The 22,787-nt window shown below is 44.4% G+C and overlaps 1 protein-coding gene across 1 annotated transcript; it reads right to left on the reverse strand.

Moving 5' to 3' along the window:
• Nucleotides 1-319: 319 nt before the first annotated feature.
• Nucleotides 320-21,765, reverse strand: LOC141148651 (zona pellucida sperm-binding protein 4-like). The gene is made up of 13 exons (XM_073636278.1): nucleotides 21,588-21,765; nucleotides 18,193-18,314; nucleotides 16,532-16,625; nucleotides 14,405-14,557; nucleotides 10,954-11,141; nucleotides 10,503-10,603; nucleotides 10,305-10,432; nucleotides 2,211-2,400; nucleotides 1,979-2,126; nucleotides 1,362-1,440; nucleotides 1,157-1,285; nucleotides 858-974; nucleotides 320-465 (listed from the first exon to the last, which is right to left on the reverse strand). The coding sequence occupies exons 1-13, from the start codon at nucleotides 21,763-21,765 to the stop codon at nucleotides 320-322; spliced, it is 1,773 nt and encodes a 590-aa protein (XP_073492379.1).
• Nucleotides 21,766-22,787: the final 1,022 nt, after the last annotated feature.

The raw sequence follows: 22,787 nt of genomic DNA on the forward strand, positions 1-22,787 counted from the left end.
CTTGTAGCCATCAGTAGTCCTGCGATTACCTAGGTCAAGCTTGGAGCCAATGTGGGACAGCTGCAGCATAGAGTGTATGCATTTGGTTTGTTAACCCAAAACTTCCTTTAAGACAGGTAGTTCACCCCAGGTTAAGTATGGTACACACACCTGCTAGTGGTAAATAAGCATGGTGTCACTGTACATACACACAGATCATCATCTCTGGCATCAGGAGACATGGTAACTACATTGTTATGTAGTATCTAACCATGCATATTCAAAGAGGTAGAGCTAAATCACAAATTACATAGGATTTAGAAAATCAAAAAATATTTATTTAAATTTTGACAGTATGCAGGGTGGGTCTTTGTCTTCGGTGACATCTCCAAATGCCCAGAATGGCAACTAGCACCATAAATACTCCACCTCCTATGGCTGCTCCTCTCACCCACATCAGGAAATTAGGCTTTTCATCTGTGGTACCTGATATGAGACAAGTGTCAGCTTCATCATTTTTATAATTGGTTCACAAGATGAAGTGTCCTTGGCTTACGACGACACATCTTATGCAGTAAGGTTTAGGACAGCACAGCAATAAAGTGTTTAAAACTGGTGTAGGGATTCTAAATGTACAATTAAAAATGGATACATTACATAGCAATGGATTGACATAAATGGAAGAGCCCTGCCATGAGCATACCTATATCAGTGCATGGATTGATGGCACCACCTTTGGTGTTGCTACCAACCACTTGATCACCACTTTATATAGCACCTTCCTAGAGAACAGATTTAGTGCAATTGGTATATTGTAGCCAAACCATTTTATACAGGGACACCATTTGAATATTTGCACATCTTTCAGTGAACGTTACCTTTTGCTCTTCTGGGAACTAGTTTTTCTGCCTCAATCAAGTTGCCATCAATTAGTCCTTCTTCAGCACCAATAAAACCTGCATCTGTCTCATTCGGCATCTCGAAAGTCCAAGATTCTGTAGAGATAGTTTGGGCCATTCATTAGGGAAAATGATATAAAAATTGTCCACCACATTCAATTTTTAAGAAACTGCCTCATTGGGAGTGAAAAAAAAAAAAAAAAAAAAAAAAACACCCCCACACAGTCAACCAAAATGCAGGTGTTGCCCTACATAACCAGTGGTAATTTAACTCCTACCATAAGGATTCATAGGCCCTTCTTTGATGGGCACAGCCATCTTCACATTTGGGCGACTTTCAATGTCAACAACATTTATTGGACCTTTTGATACTACGATCTGCTCCAGTGGTTCCTTGGGTGTGCGCTCTGGAAAAAGGGTCATAATGATTAGCAATAGAGGAGATTAGCCTTTGACTTAACAGCAGAAAGAGGTGACACTTACTCCGCCTTTGGCCGCATGATGGACTGCAAGGGTCCCGAGCAGATGGGATACACACAGAGGCACTGCAGTGGAAGTAAACCTGCAGATAATTTTTGGACAATTTGTTAATCTGCAACCTTAGAGGCCTTAAGGATGCCATTGCTACTCTGCAGTCATACAAGTTTCCCGACTGTCATATTTGCTCGAGTCAATACTTTTTAAAGTTAGATATACCTTAAATTGTATATTACTTGTGACCTAGGGCCAGTATACAGATCTCCAGGTAAGCAACCAAACTATTGCTGAACCCAAATGGCCAGTGTACTAGCATTATCAGAATGGGATGGGCAATGGCAGCCTCAGACATTTCAGGAAAAGTGGCTTTTATGCCCTTTGCACTGCCTTTCCAAGAGCCAGATTTATAGTAAGTGAAGTTAGAAAAAACATACAAGATTGGATAGTCAACAATTCAGAATAGTTTTTAGAGTTCAAACATACCTTAGCCAAAGTCTTAGTCTACACGATCATTCAAGGTCAGCCAACCAGATTGGAAGTCACATATCAAGCATAACAGCCTGGATGTACACAGAACAGCAACTTTCCATGCATGAGAAAGCAAAACAATATGGTTGACTTACCGTTTCACTGAAAGCAGTTTGGGTAGGTTCATCCACAAAAACGAAGGCACTGACAATGAAGCGCTTGTAGTATTTTGGGAAATCAACTGCAGTTCCAACTGGGGATAATACAGTGAGGTAATCCATTTCCTCACCAGTGTAAGGGCAGCTGAAAATACATTGGAGGCACATTCTGAGATTGGCATCTTATTTTCTGAGCAATACAGGAACACACATTTTACTATGACCTTACCTGCCAACAAGAAGAGGCCATTGCATTTCTTGGGTGGGGTCTGAGGATGGTGTGGCCCAGCAGTTATTTAAGACCAAAACCAAGTTTGGGTCGGTTCTCCTTAGTATTCTGACCTCTAAGAAAACTAGATCTCTGAGGCCTTTGATTAAAGGATAGTCTTCTTTCTGGTAATATGACCTGTACTGGGCATCTGAAAAAAAAAAAAAAAAAAAAAGAAAAAATTTATAAATAAAAATTAAAGTTACGTACCGGTAACGTCTTTTCCTGTAGTCTCTCAGGACAGCCACTATTGAGATAGTCTCCTCCTCTTCCTGTATGAAACACTGCGCCAGCCCATAAAACTCACTTCCCCTGCCAGACGGAGAGACATAAGAGCACATTAATAACATACCATTCAATATCATCATACTGAATGGGGCTGTCCTGAAAGACTACAGGAAAAGACGTTACCGGTACGCAACTTTAAATTTTCCCTTTACGTCATTCAGGACAGCCACTATTAAGATAATCGAGCGCTTACCAATTAGGGTGGGACTACAGCTTGCAGAACTTTTTGCCCAAAAGCCTGCTCACTTGCCGCCACCAGGTCCACACTGTAATGTTTAACAAAAGTGGAGTAGCTGGAACACGTCGCTGCCTTGCATATTTGCTCTGGCGTTGCTCCAGCCTTCTCTGCCTGGGAAGTTGCCACGGCTCTGGTAGAGTGTGCCTTTATGCCCATAGGCATCTCTTTACCTGCTAAAGAATATGCCTGCCCAATAGCTAATCTAAGCCATCTGGCAATTGTGCGTCGAGACGCTCTGAGTCCTTTTCTGGACCCGGAAAACAAAATAGAGAATCAGACTTTGTTTTAGTCATCTCTAGGTATTGTAGGATACACCTCATTACATCTAGAAAATGAAATTTCAGTTCCCTTTCTCCTGAGGGGTTGGGACAAAATGAAGGTAGGACTATTTCCTGGCTTCTGTGAAAGCCTGACGCCACTTTAGGCAAAAATGCTGGATCAGTCTTAAGGACTATCCTATCTGGCAAAATAACGCCAAAAGGAGGTCCAATTGATAACGCCTCAATTTCACTGACTCTCCTGGCAGTTGTCACTGCCACTAAAAATGCTGTTTAAGGTTAACTCTTTTAACAAACATTTGTCCAAGGGCTTAAAAGGGAATTCCTGTTAGGCTCTGCAACACTAAAGATAGATCCCACCCGGGAAAGGGGGGACCTCAGATAGGTCTCTGTCTGGACAGTGCCCTAAAGAACCTGACCACCCATGGATTGGTGGCCAAAGATTTCCCCAAATAAGCACTAAGTGCTGACACCTGGCTTTTAAGGGTACCTACGGATAACCCTTTGCCTGCTCCACATTGTAGGAACTCCAAAACAGCTATGGGGCTCTGCACCGAGAAGGAGTTTTCAGTGCACCATTTGTTGAAAAGGAGCCAGACCTTTTTATAAATCTGACGCGTCTTTTTTCTACTGTTGAGGAGGGTGGAGATTAATTTCTGAGAAAATCCCTTAGATTTTAATATACTCTCCTCAGTAGCCAGGCCGCTAATTTCCACTGGTGTACCTGTGGACAGAGGATTGGACCTTGTGAGAGAAGATCCTCCTGAGGTGGAAGGAATAGGGGCGGTTCCACTGCTAGCTGACTGAGAATTGAAAACCATGCCCTTTTCAGCCAATGTGGAGCTACTAGAATGAGGGAGGTGTTCTCTAGTTGGAACTTCCTCAGAACCGCCGGTAATAACACCGAAGGGGGGGGGGGGGGGGGGGCGAGGCATAGCATGTCTTGAAATGCCAATTCTGTGTTTAATGTGTCCACCCCCAGTGCCCCTTCTCCTGCGTTTAGGGAGAAAAAAAAAAAAAAAAAAAAAAAAAAACCTGGATTTAGACTTACCGGTAACTCCTTTTCCATTGGTCTTCCAGGATAGCCCTTGAGAGATGGAGTCCCTCCCATCGACCCAGGAAACACATTGCCAAACAGTTCAAAAGGCGGTCCCTCAGGTCCCTGGTCAGTCATTCACCAAGAACCGAAGGATGGAACTGTAAAAAACATAACAGGTAATAATGTTAGTACATTCATATAATCCAAAAAAGGGTGGGATCGTGCTGTCCTGGAAGACCACTGGAAAAGGAGTTACCGGTAAGTCTAACTCCAGTTTTCCCCAGTTGTCTTCCAGGACAGCCCTTGAGAGGATCCCCAAGTACTCACCAGATTAGGGGGGAGACCACGGCTTGGAGAACTTTTCTCCCAAAAGCCTGATCCTGACTGGACATTAAGTCAGGTCGATAATGCCTTGTAAAGGTGGAAAAGCTTGACCACGTGGCTGCTTTACATATTTGCTCCAGGGTGGCACCAGCTCTTTCCGCCCAGGATGCTGATAATGCCCTTGTGGAATGGGCTTTAATACCCCCAGGAGGATGTTTACTGTCTTATAGCCCTCTGCTATAGCTAGCCTAATCCACCTAGCTATGGTGACTTTTGAAGCTTTTTGCCCCTTACGTTGTCCGGAAAAAAAGAACAAAAAGTGAATCTGAGATTCTGAATGGATTGGTTACCCTAAGATACACCTCCTCACATCTAATAAATGAAAACTCCTTTCTTTCTTGTTTGAAGCCTTCTGACAGAAAGGAGTGAGGACAATATCTTGTGACCTATGGAAATTAGATGCCACCTTTGGCAAGAACCCAGGGTCTGTCTTTAGGATGACTGTCTTCCAGAATTTGGAGGAAGGGCTCTGACAGAGAGCTTGGATTTCACTAACTCTGCGTGCTGAAGTGATTGCCACAAGTAGTACCGTCTTGAAAGTGACTAGTCTTAGAGAGGCCTCTGAGAGGTTCAAAAGGTGACCCCAAAAATGCCTTTAGAACGACTGATAGATCCCAGGATGGGGTGATGTTAACTCTAACTGGTTTGCGTCTGGAGATTGCTTTACAGAACCTAGCAATGAAAGGGTCTTCTTGCAACCTTTTCTCTAGGTACACACTTAAGGCCCTTTGTCTATCCCCTCCTGGAGAAACTGCAGGATATTTGCTGTATCCGTATTTACCTCCCCTCGGCTGTTCAACCAGCTGTTAAATTTTCTCCAGACCTTCCTGTAAACCAAGGAATTTCGCCAAGGGAGAGTCTGCCTCTGTTTTATGTAAGCCTGTAATACACCGCTTGCATAAGGCTTTGTTAGAGCCTGAGGACAACTTACTTCCACAATTAGGGCATTTTTTGCAGCCTGACTTGTCTTCCCTTGGAGCTTCCTTACCCTAAAAAGAAAGAATAAACTATTTTAGCATCAGAAAACTTTTAACTCTCATAAAAAAAAACACCTGTGCTGCAACCACCACTGCATCCACCCGGGACTGTGAGGTAACCACCACCATGGGGTACTACAAATCCCAGCCTTACAACCAAACCCCAGAAAAAAAAAAAACCACAGTAATGGCTTGCCCAGCAGCCTACCTGGGTTTGGCTGGTGCCTGCCTCCACCGGAGTGTCCTGGGAAGTAGCCTCCATGGTCCCCCTCACGCTCCGGGTCCCGCCGCTAGTCCGGTATAGCTGGACGCTGGTCGGGACTTGTAGGCCTCAGCGTGGGCTTTCCCCTCCTCCTTGTGCCTGTAGAGACCCGGAACCGGAAGTCTCGGCACACAGGATGACACGGTTCCGCCGGAAATGATGCTCGGCGTCTGACCCCCACCGCTATTGTAGCAAGGAGCTTGTGATGGAAGGAACCATCTGCACTGCTCCTGGGGGGAACCTGCGCCGACCCGTCCCTGGCACTGGAAAGAGGGGGGTAGCGGGTCTGCTCCTAATCAGCTGGACGGTACCCGAGCCCCAAGGTTTTAAAAGTAGGACTAATTGGTGCCGCTGGTTAGGACCCGGTCCCCCTGTGCGGCTCCGCTCCCCTCAGGCAGCCCCTGAGAGATAGAGTCCTTCTCCTGGTTCCTGGCAACATGTTCCTCCGGAGGAAACACAAATGACTGACCAGGGACCTGAGGGACTGCCTTTTGAACTGTTTGGCAATGTGTTTCCTGGGTCGATGGGAGGGACTCCATCTCTCAAGGGCTGTCCTGGAAGACAACTGGGGAAAAGGGGTTTTCGCATTGTCTCTTGAAGCGAAAAGATCCACTTCCGGGGGTCCCCATTTCTCGGATATGAGATTGAAAACCTCCTGGTTGAGGGCCCAATCCCCCTCTCAGCCTCCTCCGGCTGAGAAAGTCCACTATAACGTTCCTTTCTCCTCTCAGAAAAACCGCTGAGAGTGAGAGAGTGTTAGTCTCGGCCCAATTTAGGATGTCTGTTGCCAAGACCAGGAGACTTCTGCTTCTGGTGCCTCCCTGTTTGTTTATATTGGCTACGGTAGAAGAGTTGTCTGACCATACCTGTATATGGTGGCCCTGAAACTTTTTTGAAAAACCTGAGGGCCAGGCCGACCGCCCTCAGCTCCTTCCAATTGGACGATCTTTTTAGTTAGTCAACAAGTTCGCTTCCTTCCTCCACCAAAGAGATCTCTTTAATCTATGGGGAACCTGTACTAAGGTGTCTAGATCCTTCTGACTGTGGTCCCATACTCTTAGTACGCAAGACTGCAGGGGACGAAAGTGTAATCCTGCCCACTGCACTGCTGGGAGAGTAGAGGTCAGCAGACCGAGCGTTGACATTAAGGACCTTTTGGACACCCGATGGTTGCACTGAAGAGATAAAAACTGCTCTGTCCAGTTTTAGAATTTTCTCTCTTGGAAGAAAAACTTTCAAGAGTGTCGAGTCTAGCAGGTATCCTAGGTACATAATGCACTGTGAAGGAATGAGACTGGACTTGTCCAAGTTCAGGAGCCATCCTATTCCTGTCAGTACCTTTTTTGTCAGGTCGAGATCCCTGAGCAATTTTTCTGGGGATACTGCAAATAGGAGCAGGCCGTCCAGATAGGCTATAACTGACACAACCTGCAGTCGCAGGAAGGCCATGGCCTCTGCCAGGATTTTGGTAAATATTTGGGGCGAGGAGGATAGCCCGAAAGGCAGGGCCTGGAATTGTAGGTGCAGTATTGCATCGCCCAGGTTTATTGCTAAACTGAGAAACCTGAGAGGTTTCTGCAATAGGGACATGCAAATACGCGTCTGACGTCCAGAGACACCATGAAACAATTCTGCGGTAACAGAGCCCTGACCGTAAAAATTGACTCCATGCGGAATCCTGCTGTCCGGTCTAAGACTGTATCTAACCCAGGACCAAAGAGTAGGTCACCTGTCAGGGGTATCCCACATAACTTGACCTTAGAGGCGGCGGCTCCCGGCCACGTTTTCAGCCAGAGGGCCCTCCTGGCCGAGTTAGCCAGGGCCGCTGATCTGGCTGACATACGGACTGACTCTGCCGAGGCGTCTGCTATGTATGCGATTCCTCGCAGAATCGTGGGAAAGACGCTAGGCTAGTCTCTTTAGCCATGCCAGCTTCAATACCATATCCTCAAATGCCAGGTCTGTGTGCCTAGAGACCTGAGAGAAGGCTGCATCCAATTAGGGATTTTTATTCCAAATGGACGCTGGATCCTCTGAAAAACGGAAATCTTCTCTTAAGGGGACTAGAGAGGAAAAAAAAAAAAAAAAAAAAAAAAAAATTCCTCATGGGAGTCAGAAGTGCCACTGTCTGGTTGCCTAAGCTCCACCCCGGAAGGGCCTGTAACCTCTTCTGCCACAGCCATATTAGTGGATCTGGCAGGAGCAGAGCCCTGAGCATGAGGCGGGGTTGTGTCCTGCTGAATGGGATTAGGGGGGGGGGGGGGAGCTGAAATTTCTCAAAAAGTGTTTTAAAAAGGATGAAAAAGTGGATGACAGCTCCTTTACAGAGGCTGCCAAGCCGGACTGCTGTTCAGAGTTCCTTTACCAAGGAGTCTATGCTTTTTTTTTTTTTTTTTTTTTTTTTTTTTTAAACACACACACAGAACCTTGGTCCAAGCTTCCCCTAAACTGTCCCTACAAGAGGCACATTACTTTAGAGACATGAGTGGACTTTGTCTTTTCTGTGGATTTCTGAAATTACATACAGAAAACATATTACATTCAGTGATTTTTTAACGGAAACAACCCTGGGGGTGTACCCGACCCACCTGTAGGGATCCGAGTAACCCCCACCCCCTGACCAACCAGGGGGTCTGTCCCCCCTCTAAGTAAGGAACCGTACAAGGGGGGGGGGGGGGGAATCCTAGGTAGAGAGGACCCCCTCCCCAGGGAACTCTTACCTTCGGAAGGCTGGAGATAACGTCCATATGAGCTGCAGCATCTGCCTCAGACATGACTGCAGGTGGTTGCCTGTGTAGAGTCTCACACTGTCTGCACGTGTAAACCGACTCACTCCAGCCTGAGCCCGGCCCCCTATCAGCACCGCGACCTGGAGCCGGAAGTCGCGGGTTAAAAGGTAGACGTCCGCCCTCCGCCGGAAATGACGTCGCCCGGCCCGTTCAAAAAAAAAAAAAAAAAAAAAAAAAAAAAAAAAAAAAAAAAAGCGGCCTGTACAGTGTACAGGGAGAGTGGAGTGTCCTCCTTGCTGCGGTCCCGTGGATGTGATAGGGGGCCCCCACAGCCTGATGCCATGCTTGACAAGGAAGGGGTGGCTGCTGTTTGCGGGTATGTACCGCCATCCACTGCTGGAAGCCCCTGCTCCCCTGGGGAGGTTTTGAGAGAGGCCACAATCTCCCTGACTATCAGCCTGGTTCTTTGCACAGTGTCTCCCCTCCAGAGGAAACTATTAACTGAGGTCTGGCAGGGGAAGTGAGAGGTCTGGCAGGGGAAGTGAGAGTTTAATGGGCTGGCACAGTGTTTCCTACAGGAAGAGGAGGAGACTCTCAATAGTGGCTGTCCTGAATGACGTAAAGGGAAAAATAAATAAATCATGACTTAGAACTGGTCTTCCAAAAACCATGTTAAGAGTCTTGTTCTCGTCTCCCAAGAGCAGAGTTGTGGATAACCTACAAGGGTACAGGTAAATTATTAGATGTGCTTACCATTAGGGAAGTGCATCTGTTGGCACGGCACTACAGCATATTAGTTCTCATTCTGAACCCTTTAGTGTTTATATATTTTCATTCTGCTTTCCCTCAAAGTTACCTTTTCCTTGGTCTACCAGTACCATTTCTGACATTTGTTTTACCCACATAGATTTAATGTGCTGCAAGGTTTTTGTTTCGATTTGCATTTGTTCTCAGTTCAATCTTGTCCAATAGCCACATTACTATAAAGCCAAGTTACCATTGCCAGAAAAGTCTCAACATGAGGTTCTTGTTTAAACCTAATCTATCTTGGCATTGAGATTAGAACTTTAAGGATGGAGCACATTTTCCAGTTGCTATTCTTCTAGCAACTTTCTATGCAAAGAATTGTTAATGACTACATTTCATGACGTCACCCTGTAGGCAGGTGTAGGAGACACTGTGCAGATGCTACAGAGGAAGGAGAGTCTGTTAAGGAAAATTGTCCCCTTAGAGACTCAATTAGTAATCTCTAGGGAAGGCAGACATCTGATGCAGTTTTTCTACAGTCATCTTAAGGGGGGAGCCTTTATAGGGTATTCCACATCATTCAGGCACACTGAGTGAGTGGACAGGTCAGGGAAAAGAACCTGCTGGTCAGGTACAGTGTTTTATGCAGGAAAAGGTTGAGCCTGTGAGGAACACTGATCCTTAACCTCTAGGACTCCCTCCTGTGGGTTAGTGCAGCATACTACCACCCCATTAACCGAGCTGTCCTCTGGTAACATTACAGTGTGATACAATAGAGCTGGTGTGAACGGCCTTGTTTTACAGTATGCTACTTACCTATTGTGACTGTTACAACTACCAACAGTTTCCACTTTGCTAAAGCCTGTGTGCCTGGTATCCCTCCCAAGCAGCTATTGGATTGAGGCCCCACCTACAACCCCTTTATCAAATCTGATCTCATACAGTTTTGAGATCTTTTACATTGATGACCCCTACATACAAAGGAGGCTTACTTGGCCAAAAAGAAGGAGTGGCCAGATGGGCAGGCTTTAGGTAGCAAGCCAGTTAAGGTGTATTGGGTTCTGGAACAGCCTTTCAACAAAGCCTGGATGTAGACATCCAATTGCCAATTACCTTGAGCTATTCTCATTTCCAGGAACAGGGGACCGGTGGTGGATACAGGTGGAGGAGGTGGAAGAGTAACCACTTCAACCATCAGGGGGGCAGGAGCAGTTTGAGAATAGTTGCAACGAACCATTAGTCTGTTAAAGAAATAAGAGTTAGTATTTTAAAACTGGCAAGGTAATTCCCATCTCTGCCCATGTAGTTTACCTCATGGTGCTGTCTCTTGTGATTGAAGCACCTTGCCATATTGTCGTTTCCATTGTAGCTTCAAAGGTATTTTCATAAACCACCATCTCACTCCCAGAGAGCTAAAAAAATTAAATAAATAAAAATGGCGCATTAGCCATGGGTAGATTGATACTGCTTATATTGGTTTTGAATCATGAGCAGGCAGTACTAGTTGAAGCCTCAAACTCATTTAGCACACCATGTTATAGAGCAGTGATGGTGAACCTTGACACCCCAAATGTTTTGGAACTACATTTCCCATGATGCTCATGCACTCTGCAGTGTAGTTGAGCATCATGGGAAATTTAGTTCCAACACATCTGGGGTGCCAAGGTTCGCCATCACTGTTAAATAGCTATGGTACATAGCAGATACTCTAACAGGCATTATCAGATATCCATTTCACCCCCCCCCCCCCTCCAAATCTCACCTTCCTTACTCCACAAGAAAGAGGAAACCTGAATGCTACAAAAGCTGAATTCTTCAAAACACTCAATCCAGGGCATGATGTAGAGTCCACATTGACAACATGTGTAGAGTCCAGGATTAAGGATGGAATAGTCACATCTTTAGAAATTGCAACCAGAACCTGGCCATCAACTGTGCATTGAGCGGTCACTGCAAACAGACAAACAAGTCAATTTCTCATGTAAGGCATTTCAGAATCTGTAGGATGGTTTTATTATGGTGTGAAAATAGCTATTGCAAGTTTTAAAGCAACCCAATTACCAGACCATTAGTTTTTTGTTTTTTAATTCTTTAAGGCAAAGTTCCTTGACATACAGTAATCTTACCCTGTTTACAAGAATAATCAAATTCCGTGGATTAAAAGATATGCTCAAACACATCAATATCGTTATTAGCAGATCAAGGATTACTTTGTCTATGTGAGAACCCTTAAGTACATGAAAACCAGAAGCCCAAAGATACCTTCTAGGCAAATTGGCACGTACACAGAACAAATGATTAAATCGATCTTGGGTGAAAATCGTGTGCTGTTATCTTACCTCGATAAATTGCGTAACATGAGTCTTATGAACTCTACATTTCTGATACAGCTATACATCCGCCTGAATATCTTAACGACACTCGTACATAAGGAAGAGGAAAAAAAAAAAAAAAAAAAAAAAAGGGAACATGAAAGCAGAGGGGGGGGGGTAGGAGGTTATCAATACACCATTCAATCCTAGTCCCAGTAGATTAGAGTATAAGTCATTCATGTCATAGAATCAGCCACTTCTTGCAGGTATGTGTTCGTGCCTGTGAAGTGTCTCCAGGGCCTCCACCTGTCCCTGAATTATTCCTCTGTTATGGAGGGTAGCAGTCAGTTCCTTCATATGTAATATATAATTGACTTGAGTACCACAGGACCCTGGTAGACGGCTTGGGTTGCCTCCAGAGTGCGGGAATACATGCCCTTGCCACATTGAGGAGTTGCATTGTCAGAGTTTTCTTTGTATTTCCGAATGGGTCTCTCCGTCAGATGCAAGAGACATGCCGCCGGATTGTTTTGTAAGTCAACTGAAGTTAGGCTTTTAATAATCTGTCACCTCCTCCCAAAACGGTCTCAATACTGGACAGGCCCAGAAAATATGGATAATGGTACCTACTGCCGCGTCGCATCGTCAGTGCTTATCCGAAACGTTTTTATTCATCTTATGGAGCAAGTAGTGAAACTCTATACCAACGGGACATAATTTTATATCCCATTTCCTGGTATTGGTTCGCTATGTAGGACTTATGTGCCAGAGTTTGAATTTTGTCTCTGTTGTGGCAAAAACTGAACCTCCAAATCCCTTTCCCACTTTTGAATAAAGGTCATAGTCGGTTCTACTAGCTGAACAGTCAGGTAATTGTATAGCCAGGAGAGCGTATGCCGTGAGGGCTCCCCTACCTTACAGAGCGATTCGAAGGGAGTAAGGTCACGTGGTGTGTACGACATCTTCTATAGATTTTTTTTTTTTTTTTTTTTTTCTACAAAGGTCGGAGTTGGTAGGTACTGAAAGCATCTAGCGGTGGGTCTGTAAGATTAGAAATGGCTGACCGCGAGGGAAGCCCCCCCCGTGGCCAGACATCCATCAGGCTACACCTCCCCTCTGCGCTCAATTGTCGCATTCTTCTACTGATGAACCCCAGTATGAAGTCTGGATTGCCTATTATCGGTGTCATAGGAGAGGGCAGCGGTGAGAGACTAGTGGCATGAATGGTGGATCTAGCCACTTTAAGAGTAGCACCAATCAAAGGGTGATTCCTCATATCCTCTGGCGGAGGAGATGTGAGCCATGGAGAAGTCAAGAGGGGAATAGAGGCATCTTCAAGTTTCATCCCTACCCAGTGTTTTAATTCTTTATGACAATGCCAATCCTCGACAAATTTACCTCTATAATGGTTGAGGAAGTCCGGTAGACCAATGCCCCCCTCTCTCCTTTGGTCTAGTCAGAATTAGCATTTTCATCCTGGGCGATTTATGTGCCCAAATGAAGTCTCTAACTATCGTCCGAAGCTGTTTCAGACCATTAGTTTTAACAAACATTTCCTATGAGATTAAGTGTGCATTTATATTTTATGCACCACCATCCTTAAAGCCGCTACTCAAGGAACACTATAGTATTCCCTTTCTCCCCCAGAAGCTATGTAAAATTTTGTGTAGGGAGTTAGGAGGGGTGGATGAGCTGGACCAGCACAGTAGTTGTACACCATTGGCTTCCTCTTCTAAATGTCCAAGGAGGGAGCTATGCTAGGAATGGATCCATGGAATATCACATTTTCTAGCAACTTAAAAGAAAAACTCCATGCATTTTATAGACCATTTTTCTGTGCCATGACAGGGTTCAAAAAAAAAAAAAAAAAAAAAAAAAAAGAAGAGCTGTCCAGTAGCTTTTGCCTACACCAGAGATTTAGCAGTTACACAAGAATGCCCAAACTACAACCCTCCTTTATGGGCATCAGCAGGAAAATTAACAGCTTTTCTGCTTCAATTCAAAATGTCTCACTTTGAAGGCTCATGCAAGAACAGACCAATATATGAAAGGAGCCATTGGTGAAACAAACATTTTAAAATTTTTATTCCCTACTAGATCCCCAGTCATTTGTTTTGCACTTTAGCAGAAATTGGGAAGGGGTAAAACTGGTCATGTTTTAGTGCAGTCATGTCTTTAATGGAAAATTTCCAGCCATATCCTATTATGCAACTAGGACAGAAGAGGATGGAACCCCCCTCTCAATAGTAGCAATACTAGTAGAAACCTTAGAGCCCTTTAACAAGGGCTGTCCGATCAGGCCCACCTGTCAGTTTTAGGCGGACCCATTTGGACCCTACAGGCTCTTCTATAGAGCGACGGATGTCAGCAGACACGTCAGTTGACACCCGCTGCCATCCGATACTGCAAAAACCAGATTGTAGTCCTTTTTCCATCCAGCAGATCCGATTCCCTCAGAGCATGGGACTGTTTGTTCTGCACAGTGAGCAGACATGGACCGGTCATCTGCCTGCTCAGCAGAACGATCCCCCCACTGGGCAAGCAGAATCCGCAACAGAGGCATCTGTTTTAAGGGGCCTTACAGGCATTCTAGTCCCTGTCCACCATCAGATCTAGATTTGTCTTGCCATTTTGTGTCCATGTTCAACAATACTGGAACAGGTGAGCAATTTACTGTATGCCCATGACAATACAGACAGTATTACTGTTTTAAAAACTCATGGTCTCCTAGCACTTGCCTCACATCATGCTAGCAGAAACTGGAAAAAGCACTAGAGATGGAGGCATTATCCAAAAAGCAGTCACAAATAATTGTTCTGATTGTCTCTAGGTTAAGATATTTACTTTGTTAGTCATTCTGTAAACTGGATACACTGGTCCAAGCCAACTTGATGGACTCACCTTCCTTTCCAAAGTAACAGGGAGAAGAGTCACTAGGAGAGAAGCAGCACCCCAGTCCTTCACACACATCCCTGGACACAGCATTTTCAGCACAAGGCAAACGGTCACTTTTCTGGATAGCTGCACAGTCACTGGCACTTGGGGCATCCATAACTGGAAAATACCATACAACCAATTTAGAGCAGCCAGCTCTACACTATATTTAGTAGAAATGATTTAATGAATTTATGATCCAGAGTTGAGTGATCTGCCCAAATTGATAGATTCTCAGTCATAACAAAAATGAAAGCTATTCCACTGAACTACACAAGTCATGTATGTTTGATACAAGGCTAACCAGATCTGAAAGTCATGCTAAAGGCCCCCCCCCCCCCCAGAATGTGAAGCCACAGGATCCAATTACCATGGAGGCAATTGGATCAAAACCTGAACTACAGAAGTTTGCTGGCACAAATGTTTGAAGCCATTTACCCAACATGTGGGGGTTTTGCCTACATTTGCAGATCTATATGATGAAGCCATGCTGCCTTGCCAATTTGCAAATATTGTCTCTAAATACAAAGTACTAAAACTGGGACCATTAGATAGCACTAGCAATGAATAATAGAAGTCTTCTGTTGGTGGTGGCAAAAAATGTTTGCAAGTACATTTCTAGTTTAGATTTTGTGCAGACACTATATAGTGTCTCAAATCTGGATTTGTAGCTGTACCTCCCAGAAGTATTTGTGAAGCATGCTTGCCACATACAGTACCTTGGCAAAATTAAGGCAATAATGAGTTCTGTGCTTATAATCTGGATTGAGTTCAGGGGAATGTGTGTTGTGTACTGCTGCACCATGTGCGCTTTTCTTTTGTTAGTTCTGAACAGATTTCAGCTGCAACCCTTAAGAGAAATGTGTAGGTGGGGTGCAGCAGCAATAAGACAGTCCAAATGAGATGAAAGCCCTTTTGCTAAAATATTGCAAAGACAGTTCACACTAAACCTGGTGGGAAGATAGCCCAACAGCGTGTGGAGCGCAGGTTCAGCACCTGTTAGGAGGGGCAGAATGCAGCCTCGCCGTTCGTACCCAAGTGGGAAGATGTCCAGAGAAGTTGCAGGCCCTACACCAGTGATGGTGAACCTTGGCACCCCAGATGTTTTGGAACTACATGTTCTATGATGCGCCACTACACAGCAGAGTACATGAGCATCATGGGAAGTTTAGTTACAAAACATCTAAGGCGCCAAGGTTCTGTCCCTACCAGACAGGGTATCTGTCCCTACTTTACCCATTTGAAAAATGTTAGCAAAGCATTGAAGCCAGGGCCTTAAATAGGCTCTGCCTGACCCAAGATGGCTGCTAGAGTCACATGGGCAGCAGCCTCCAACTGGATAGCTTCCTCAGTGACCTAGGAAACGGGGGGGAAAAAAAAAAAACCCACCACACCCCCACCATTAAAAACAACTCAGTTCTCAAGATCAGATGCTTCACCTCAACTATATTCTGCTGTGCTCTAAAAGATCCTAAAACCCAAACTAGAAGCTAATCTTATTGCAAGGTTCTGTTCATACCCCTGCAATTTGTTACACGCTTTCTAAAGAACAATGCACGAGAAGCCATTTCTCATTCTGTTCCAAGGGCCCCCCTATCACACCTATGTCCTGCAGTGAGATTGTGGAAGAGCTGCAATTTTGACTCCAGACATCAATAACCATGTACTTTTGCAAATTGTATGGTAGTGTGCATGCATCATTTGTGTTGATAAAGCCACTATCTGTTATGAGGCCAATGCAATATTTTCAGAAATGTAAAAGCAGCATGCCAAGTTAGCAAAGCACCAAGTGTTAGTGGTGTTTCCAGATTCTGGATTTATGAAAGACAGCACAAGAGTGCATACCAGACAGACAATGTTGGAGTTACTGAAAAGAACATAAATAGCAAACATCAATGTTATATAGAGGGTTCAGGATGGGAAGTCAGCAGAGCATATTCAGTTATCAGTAAGGCAGCGTATGGGGGACCCCCCCCCAGATCCAGCCATGTTACAAAGTGTTGAGTTTTTACTATGCTGGATTGACTGACTGAGATTTGCAATTAGAATTTATTCTAGCTAGATTTGGTTTAATGCATGCTAGTTAACATTTACCTGATTTTAAGGGACACTTTAGATCCTTTTTTTGATGATCCAATTCTCCATGGTCAATTCGGTCAAGGATCACAGTCATCACATAGTCTTCATCCTTCAAGTAAAAGAGCAGAAGTAGCTACCGCAAATTATGACCCTTGGCACTACTACTCTAGGAGCCTTGTTGTAAGCGTTTAGATTCTTATTTATGTAAAGCCTTCCTAGAAAATCTCATTCAATCACCCATCCAAAAGACAATTATTCCTCATTTTAGTACAGTGGGCAGAGCCATACAAATCATTGCTTTACACCCCCATTGTCCAGATGCCCTCCAGAAGTGCTGGTGTAAAGCACAAAAATAGCTTAATATAAAAGCCATTCATTTCAAACTGCATACAGTTTAAGATGACTTAGCCATCCTCAGTGTAATGCTGCGTACACATGACCGGTTTTTCCATCAGAATAAACTGACGGTTTTTCCGACTGAGTTCCGCTGAAATGGACTTGCCTATACATGATCACACCAAAGTCCGATGTGACTAGAAAAAAGGAAGTTCAATAGCCAGTAGCCAATAGCTGCCCTTGCGTTGTTTTTGGTTCTTCAGAATAGTATACAGACGAACGGTTTTCCCGATAGGAATTGATTCCGTCGGAAAGATTTAACACATGTTCTATTTCTAGGTCCGTCAGAATTTTTGAAAGAAAAAAAAAAGTCCAATGAAGCCCACACACGATCGGAATATCCGATGGAATGATTCCGTCTGACCTTTTCTGCCGGAAAGTCTGGTTGTGAGTACGCGGCATAAGCCATAGCTTTTATGGGGTAGGGTCTGGGGTTCAACAAGATAACCTGTATGGTTTACTGCATCATTAGGATGTGATACACAGGCTTCTATACCAAGTTGGCCCCAGTCCCCCCCCCCCCCCCCCCCCCCCATCAGGTAGAAGGGACCAGACAATTGCCACTTAAGTGATTATCCATTGGGGGTGGGGACCCACACACCCTCACCTTTGTATACACTGAAAGGGCCCCTGTCCAGGTTTCTATTTTTTCCTCCTCAGAATCCAACATTTAATAGTCCTCACTTGAACATAGGTCAATGTCCCCATTGGAACATTTTCCCCTTGATCTATGCTCCAGTGAGGGCTGTCAAATTTTGGATACTTGATGACTGTTCCTGGGCAGATAATCTGTACACTAGGACTCCGATACACTCAGGTATAAGCAGATCATGGCTCCCGAAAAAAAGTAGATTGATCGCCAAGGCTTACTTTTAGAGTAGAAGTCCCTACAATGTGCATGAAAATTGTTAAAAAGACATGGTTTCCATTGTAACATTTGTCCTCAAACTTAATCTCCTCAATAGTCACCAGGACTAGAGGCTGAACCTCCCCAGATCACGAGAACCCGACAGTCCCTTTCACAGTACCAACAAGAAAAATTTCAACTTGTAACAATTTTGTTTGTACTCAACGCCGGAATTCTAAATTTTGATCCTCCATTAGTTGAAGCATACTCTTGTAGTAATCCAAGTCCAGTTTTCAACCGGTATGTTGAGCCTTGCGCGAGATCCCTAAACTCTCCGACCATCGATGTGCCAATGCTCCTCTCCTAGATCTCTTTAAATATCAGTTTTGACCAATTTATCAATCTATAAATAGGCAACATAAGGTTTACCCACCTCCTCCCTTACATAGCACCCATCATAGGCAGCAGTGACCAGCAGCGTCTTCTCCATGTCCCGTCCTATCCATAGGCCACATGCTGTGTCATTCTGGAGAGAGTGGGCATTATCTTTATTATCTGGAAGAGGCAAATAGTGGATTCAAAAGACATGTTCAGTATACAAGAATTAAGTGCACCTTCCAGACAAAATTATGCATGTTTAGTCATTCTGCCAACAGATTAACACTGGAGAAAAAAAAAAAAAAAAACAGCATTGCATTACCAACTTGTATTGAGGGGTCACGTCTCCTTTATTTGTAAATGCCACAATTTATCAATTTATAGTGGTTTCAGGACACAAATTGGGAAAAATAAATTAAAAACGGGGGGCGCGCGACTGCAACCTTGTTAAAGCCAGAAAGTCCAACTAAATCAGTGGTTGGGTGTGAACCTAGCCTTAAGGGGATGTTTTGATATTCAGTGCATGCAAAAGGAAGGAGGCTCGTACACAGCTCAGAAAAAAAAAAAAAAAAAACAAACCAAAACAACAACCAAAACAACAACCAAAACAACAACCAAAACAACAACCAAAACAACAACCAAAACAACAACCAAAACAACAACCAAAACAACAACCAAAACAACAACCAAAACAACAACCAAAACAACAACCAAAACAACAACCAAAACAACAACCAAAACAACAACCAAAACAACAACCAAAACAACAACCAAAACAACAACCAAAACAACAACCAAAACAACAACCAAAACAGGATTGGGAGCAGGGAAGGCCCTTTTTCTGAACGAACATGAGTAATCAGTACCGATCACTCAATGTGCATTCATAAACGAAGCATAGGATTCAGTTTGTGAATGAATGGGAAGCTGCTCAGTACAGAGTACTTCCCATTCATTCACTGTCCAGTGCAGCTGAGGCTGCATTGAAAAGGGACTGGGGAATGTGTACTCTGTCCCATTCTCAAAAGTGAGGCATCAGGGATCTGTTTAGACCCCCGATATGTCACCAAAGCCCACCCAATGGAATTCCACATTGCGCCAAGGCCCCATCCAGACTATGACAGGTGTCACATGTATATATGAGCTTTTGGAGACACACATAGGGCAGCTTGTTCATTTCAATGGGCTCCCCTATATTGGACTAAGGCAACAAAAAAAAACTTTTAAACCTCTGAGCTCTGTTTAATGGAGTTTTGCCACACTAAACCTACACATCTCCTTGCCAAGTTTAGGGTTTCAGCAACAGAGAATGACATTGCAAGCGTAATGCAATGTTTTTTCTTGCATTTTGTAATGCAGGTTTATAATGGCACAATTTTTGCGCATGGTCAAGTGCTGCTATAGTGTGACCGCAGCCTAAACACTACATTCAGGCAGGCTTAGGAAATTAAAAAAGGCAGAAAAATCTTCACAAGTCCCTTTTAAATAACCTAGCGCACCTGTTGCTACTTTGGAATCAGTTTTCTGTAATCCTCTATGCACCATCAAAAAAGGAGCACCTTTGAAGCCCATGCTCCAATGAGAGTCAGAGTTCCATGCTGGTGGCAAAAACAATCGCTGTGTACACAAAAGGCCTAGCACAGCCAGATTCATACCCTGTACAAGTTAGTTATCACTGCTGTTTGCTTGTAACCACTAATCTGATCTGTTAAGCAATGCAGAGTCACATTTAACTGCAGCAGAGAAAAGGGAGATCACCCAACCAACTGTGCAAGTCTCATGATAGAGTTGCCACCTTTTCATCATGCCAAATTAACACTTTAGCAGTGCATTGCTTTTTTGTAGTAAACAAAAAACCTGTATAACTTTTTCCCTCCAAATCCTGCTGCACCAAAACGCATAGCATTTGGTTTTTCCGCAGGTGAATGAGCACAAAAGCAATATGTGTAATTAAGTCTTAATGGCAGCACTGCACACCTACAAGAGGGCTGTGTGTTTTTGTGCATTGGAAGAAATCCCTCTACACACCCCCAAAGGTCCATTGGCTCCCACTGCTGTTGATCACAGCCAGGGAAGAGGGAGTCAGAGGCAGGGTTGAGCCATGGAGCCATGCTCTGTGGGTCTATGAAGCAAGCCTGCACAAGTGCTACCCATAGCAAACCACTTGCTATGGTGGGCACCTGGTGGGGGGTGGGTGTGGGGGGGGCTGGGACCCAAGACATACAGTCCCCTCCTTTGGTGATTCCAGGGGCCACCAGTTGTGGCCCCCCTATAGCTCATAGATTGACAACCACTGCTGTATGACCATGTAGCCTTATAGTAAACCTTCCGAGACAGTGAGAGAGTCTACCATGGTGCATCCTCTGAAAATGCAGCTTGCCTGACTAACATGCTGACGCATGTGTCAGTACTTTGAGTGGTCTATTTATGTCATGCGTGAATTTTAAGGATTAAAGCATTTTTATTTCTGAAGGAGTGCAATCACCTCCTTTGAACGTTTTCCAGCAAACAGACTGGACCAGCACCAGATCTTCAGTACAACCATTGGATCACCTGGAGCAGTGTTGCAGCCTCTCTTTGCCTCAGTACTTTGAGTTCTTGGCCTGAAGCAAGGTTGCAGATCATGGAAAGCCCTTCATCGCTATACTTGTTCTACTGACCCTCCAGTCTAGTCCAACCCAGAAGAGGCAGGCAGATAGAGCTTGCAAAATGGCAGCTTCAGGTTTCACTCAGGGAAGGTTTCCTTTTGGGCCAGCTCACATCAGATGCATTGGGCAGTGCTGGGCAACCTTGTCCAGTGTCCAGACACCAAACAAGGCAAAAACTCTTGGTAGTCCACAGTATGCTGCAGTGGTGTGTACACACACCCTGGGTTAATGCAATCTACCACATCATATTGCAGCCAATAGAACAGAATTAAACAGCACTTTGACATTTCAGTCTAGTTCTAAGACTACGCACCCCCCTATGGTCATTATGCAACAGCGAAGGTAGAGGACATACCTCTAGGTAGAAATTATGCATACTCACATTGGTCCAAAGCTGTAACTATACAACAAATCCATACCTTCAGCTCAGCTTTAAAAGTAGTACACACACACACACACACACACACACACACACACACACACACACACACACACATTTGGGGGGTTCCAAGAACAGGACTTGAAGGGGAAAGCTTCTAACAGGGGGTACACTAGTTCTGATGACCACCAGAATTCCCTCACTACAGGAGGGATTTCCTCTCACTTTCTGGTTTTAGCTATAGGACAGGAAGGGAAATCTCCCCAATGCACGTTAACAGGAGTACTATAAACCACCTGATTGTGAAGCCTCAATCAGGACTGGAGCAATAAAGCCCTCCATGAGTGTTAGTGCAATGGTTGTGTTCTACCACAAGGACATGAAAGGTTCATCACAATCATCTGACTTATAATCTTTACTCACCCAATACTGCAATTTCAGCTGCAAACACTTCTACACCCACAGGAAGAGAAAATCTCATGTCTTTGGGCCCGCAATGGACACCAGACAACTGATCTAATGTCATCACTGCCGCGTGCACTAAGCCAAGTAAATGACAGCTCCATAGGATACCCAAGCAACCTGCTATGGCAAGCCCCATACTGAATAATGATCACAAATGATCACAGACAGAGCTTTATATCACCAATAAGAGGCTGGGCCAGTGAGCTGATTGGACAGGTTTGAGCAAGAAATCAGGTGTATTAACCCATTATTTATAGGGCTGGTAGTATACATACCCTAGAGAGGCACTACTGCACCACCTCATATGACTGGAGGTTTATAAATCCTAGATATTACTGCACCACCTCATATGACTGGAGGTTTATATACCCTAGACATTGCTGCACCACCTCATATGACTGGAGGTTTATATACCCTAGACATTGCTGCACCACCTCATATGACTGGAGGTTTATATATCCTAGACATTGCTGCACCACCTCATATGACTGGAGGTTTATATATCCTAGACATTGCTGCACCACCTCATATGACTGGAGGTTTATATACCCTAGACATTGCTGCACCACCTCATATGACTGGAGGTTTATATATCCTAGACATTGCTGCACCACCTCATATGACTGGAGGTTTATATATCCTAGACATTGCTGCACCACCTCATATGACTGGAGGTTTATATATCCTAGACATTGCTGCACCACCTCATATGACTGGAGGTTTATATACCCTAGACATTACTGCACCACCTCATATGACTGGAGGTTTATAAATCCTAGACATTACTGCACCACCTCATATGACTGGAAGTTTATATACCCTAGACATTGCTTCACCACCTCATATGACTGGAGGTTTATATACCCTAGACATTACTGCACCACCTCATATGACTGGAGGTTTATATACCCTAGACATTACTGCGCCACCTCATATGACTGGAGGTTTATATATTCTAGGCATTACTGCACCACCTCATATGACTGGAGGTTTATATATCCTAGACATCGCTGCACCACCTCATATGACTGGAGATTTATATATCCTAGACATTACTGCACCACCTCATATGACTGGAGGTTTATATACCCTAGGCATTACTGCACCACCTCATATGACTGGAGGTTTATATACCCTAGACATTGCTGCACCTCTTAT

The sequence above is a fragment of the Aquarana catesbeiana genome, linkage group LG06 (assembly GCF_042186555.1).
Source record: "Aquarana catesbeiana isolate 2022-GZ linkage group LG06, ASM4218655v1, whole genome shotgun sequence".
NCBI classification, from domain to species: Eukaryota; Metazoa; Chordata; class Amphibia; order Anura; family Ranidae; genus Aquarana; species Aquarana catesbeiana.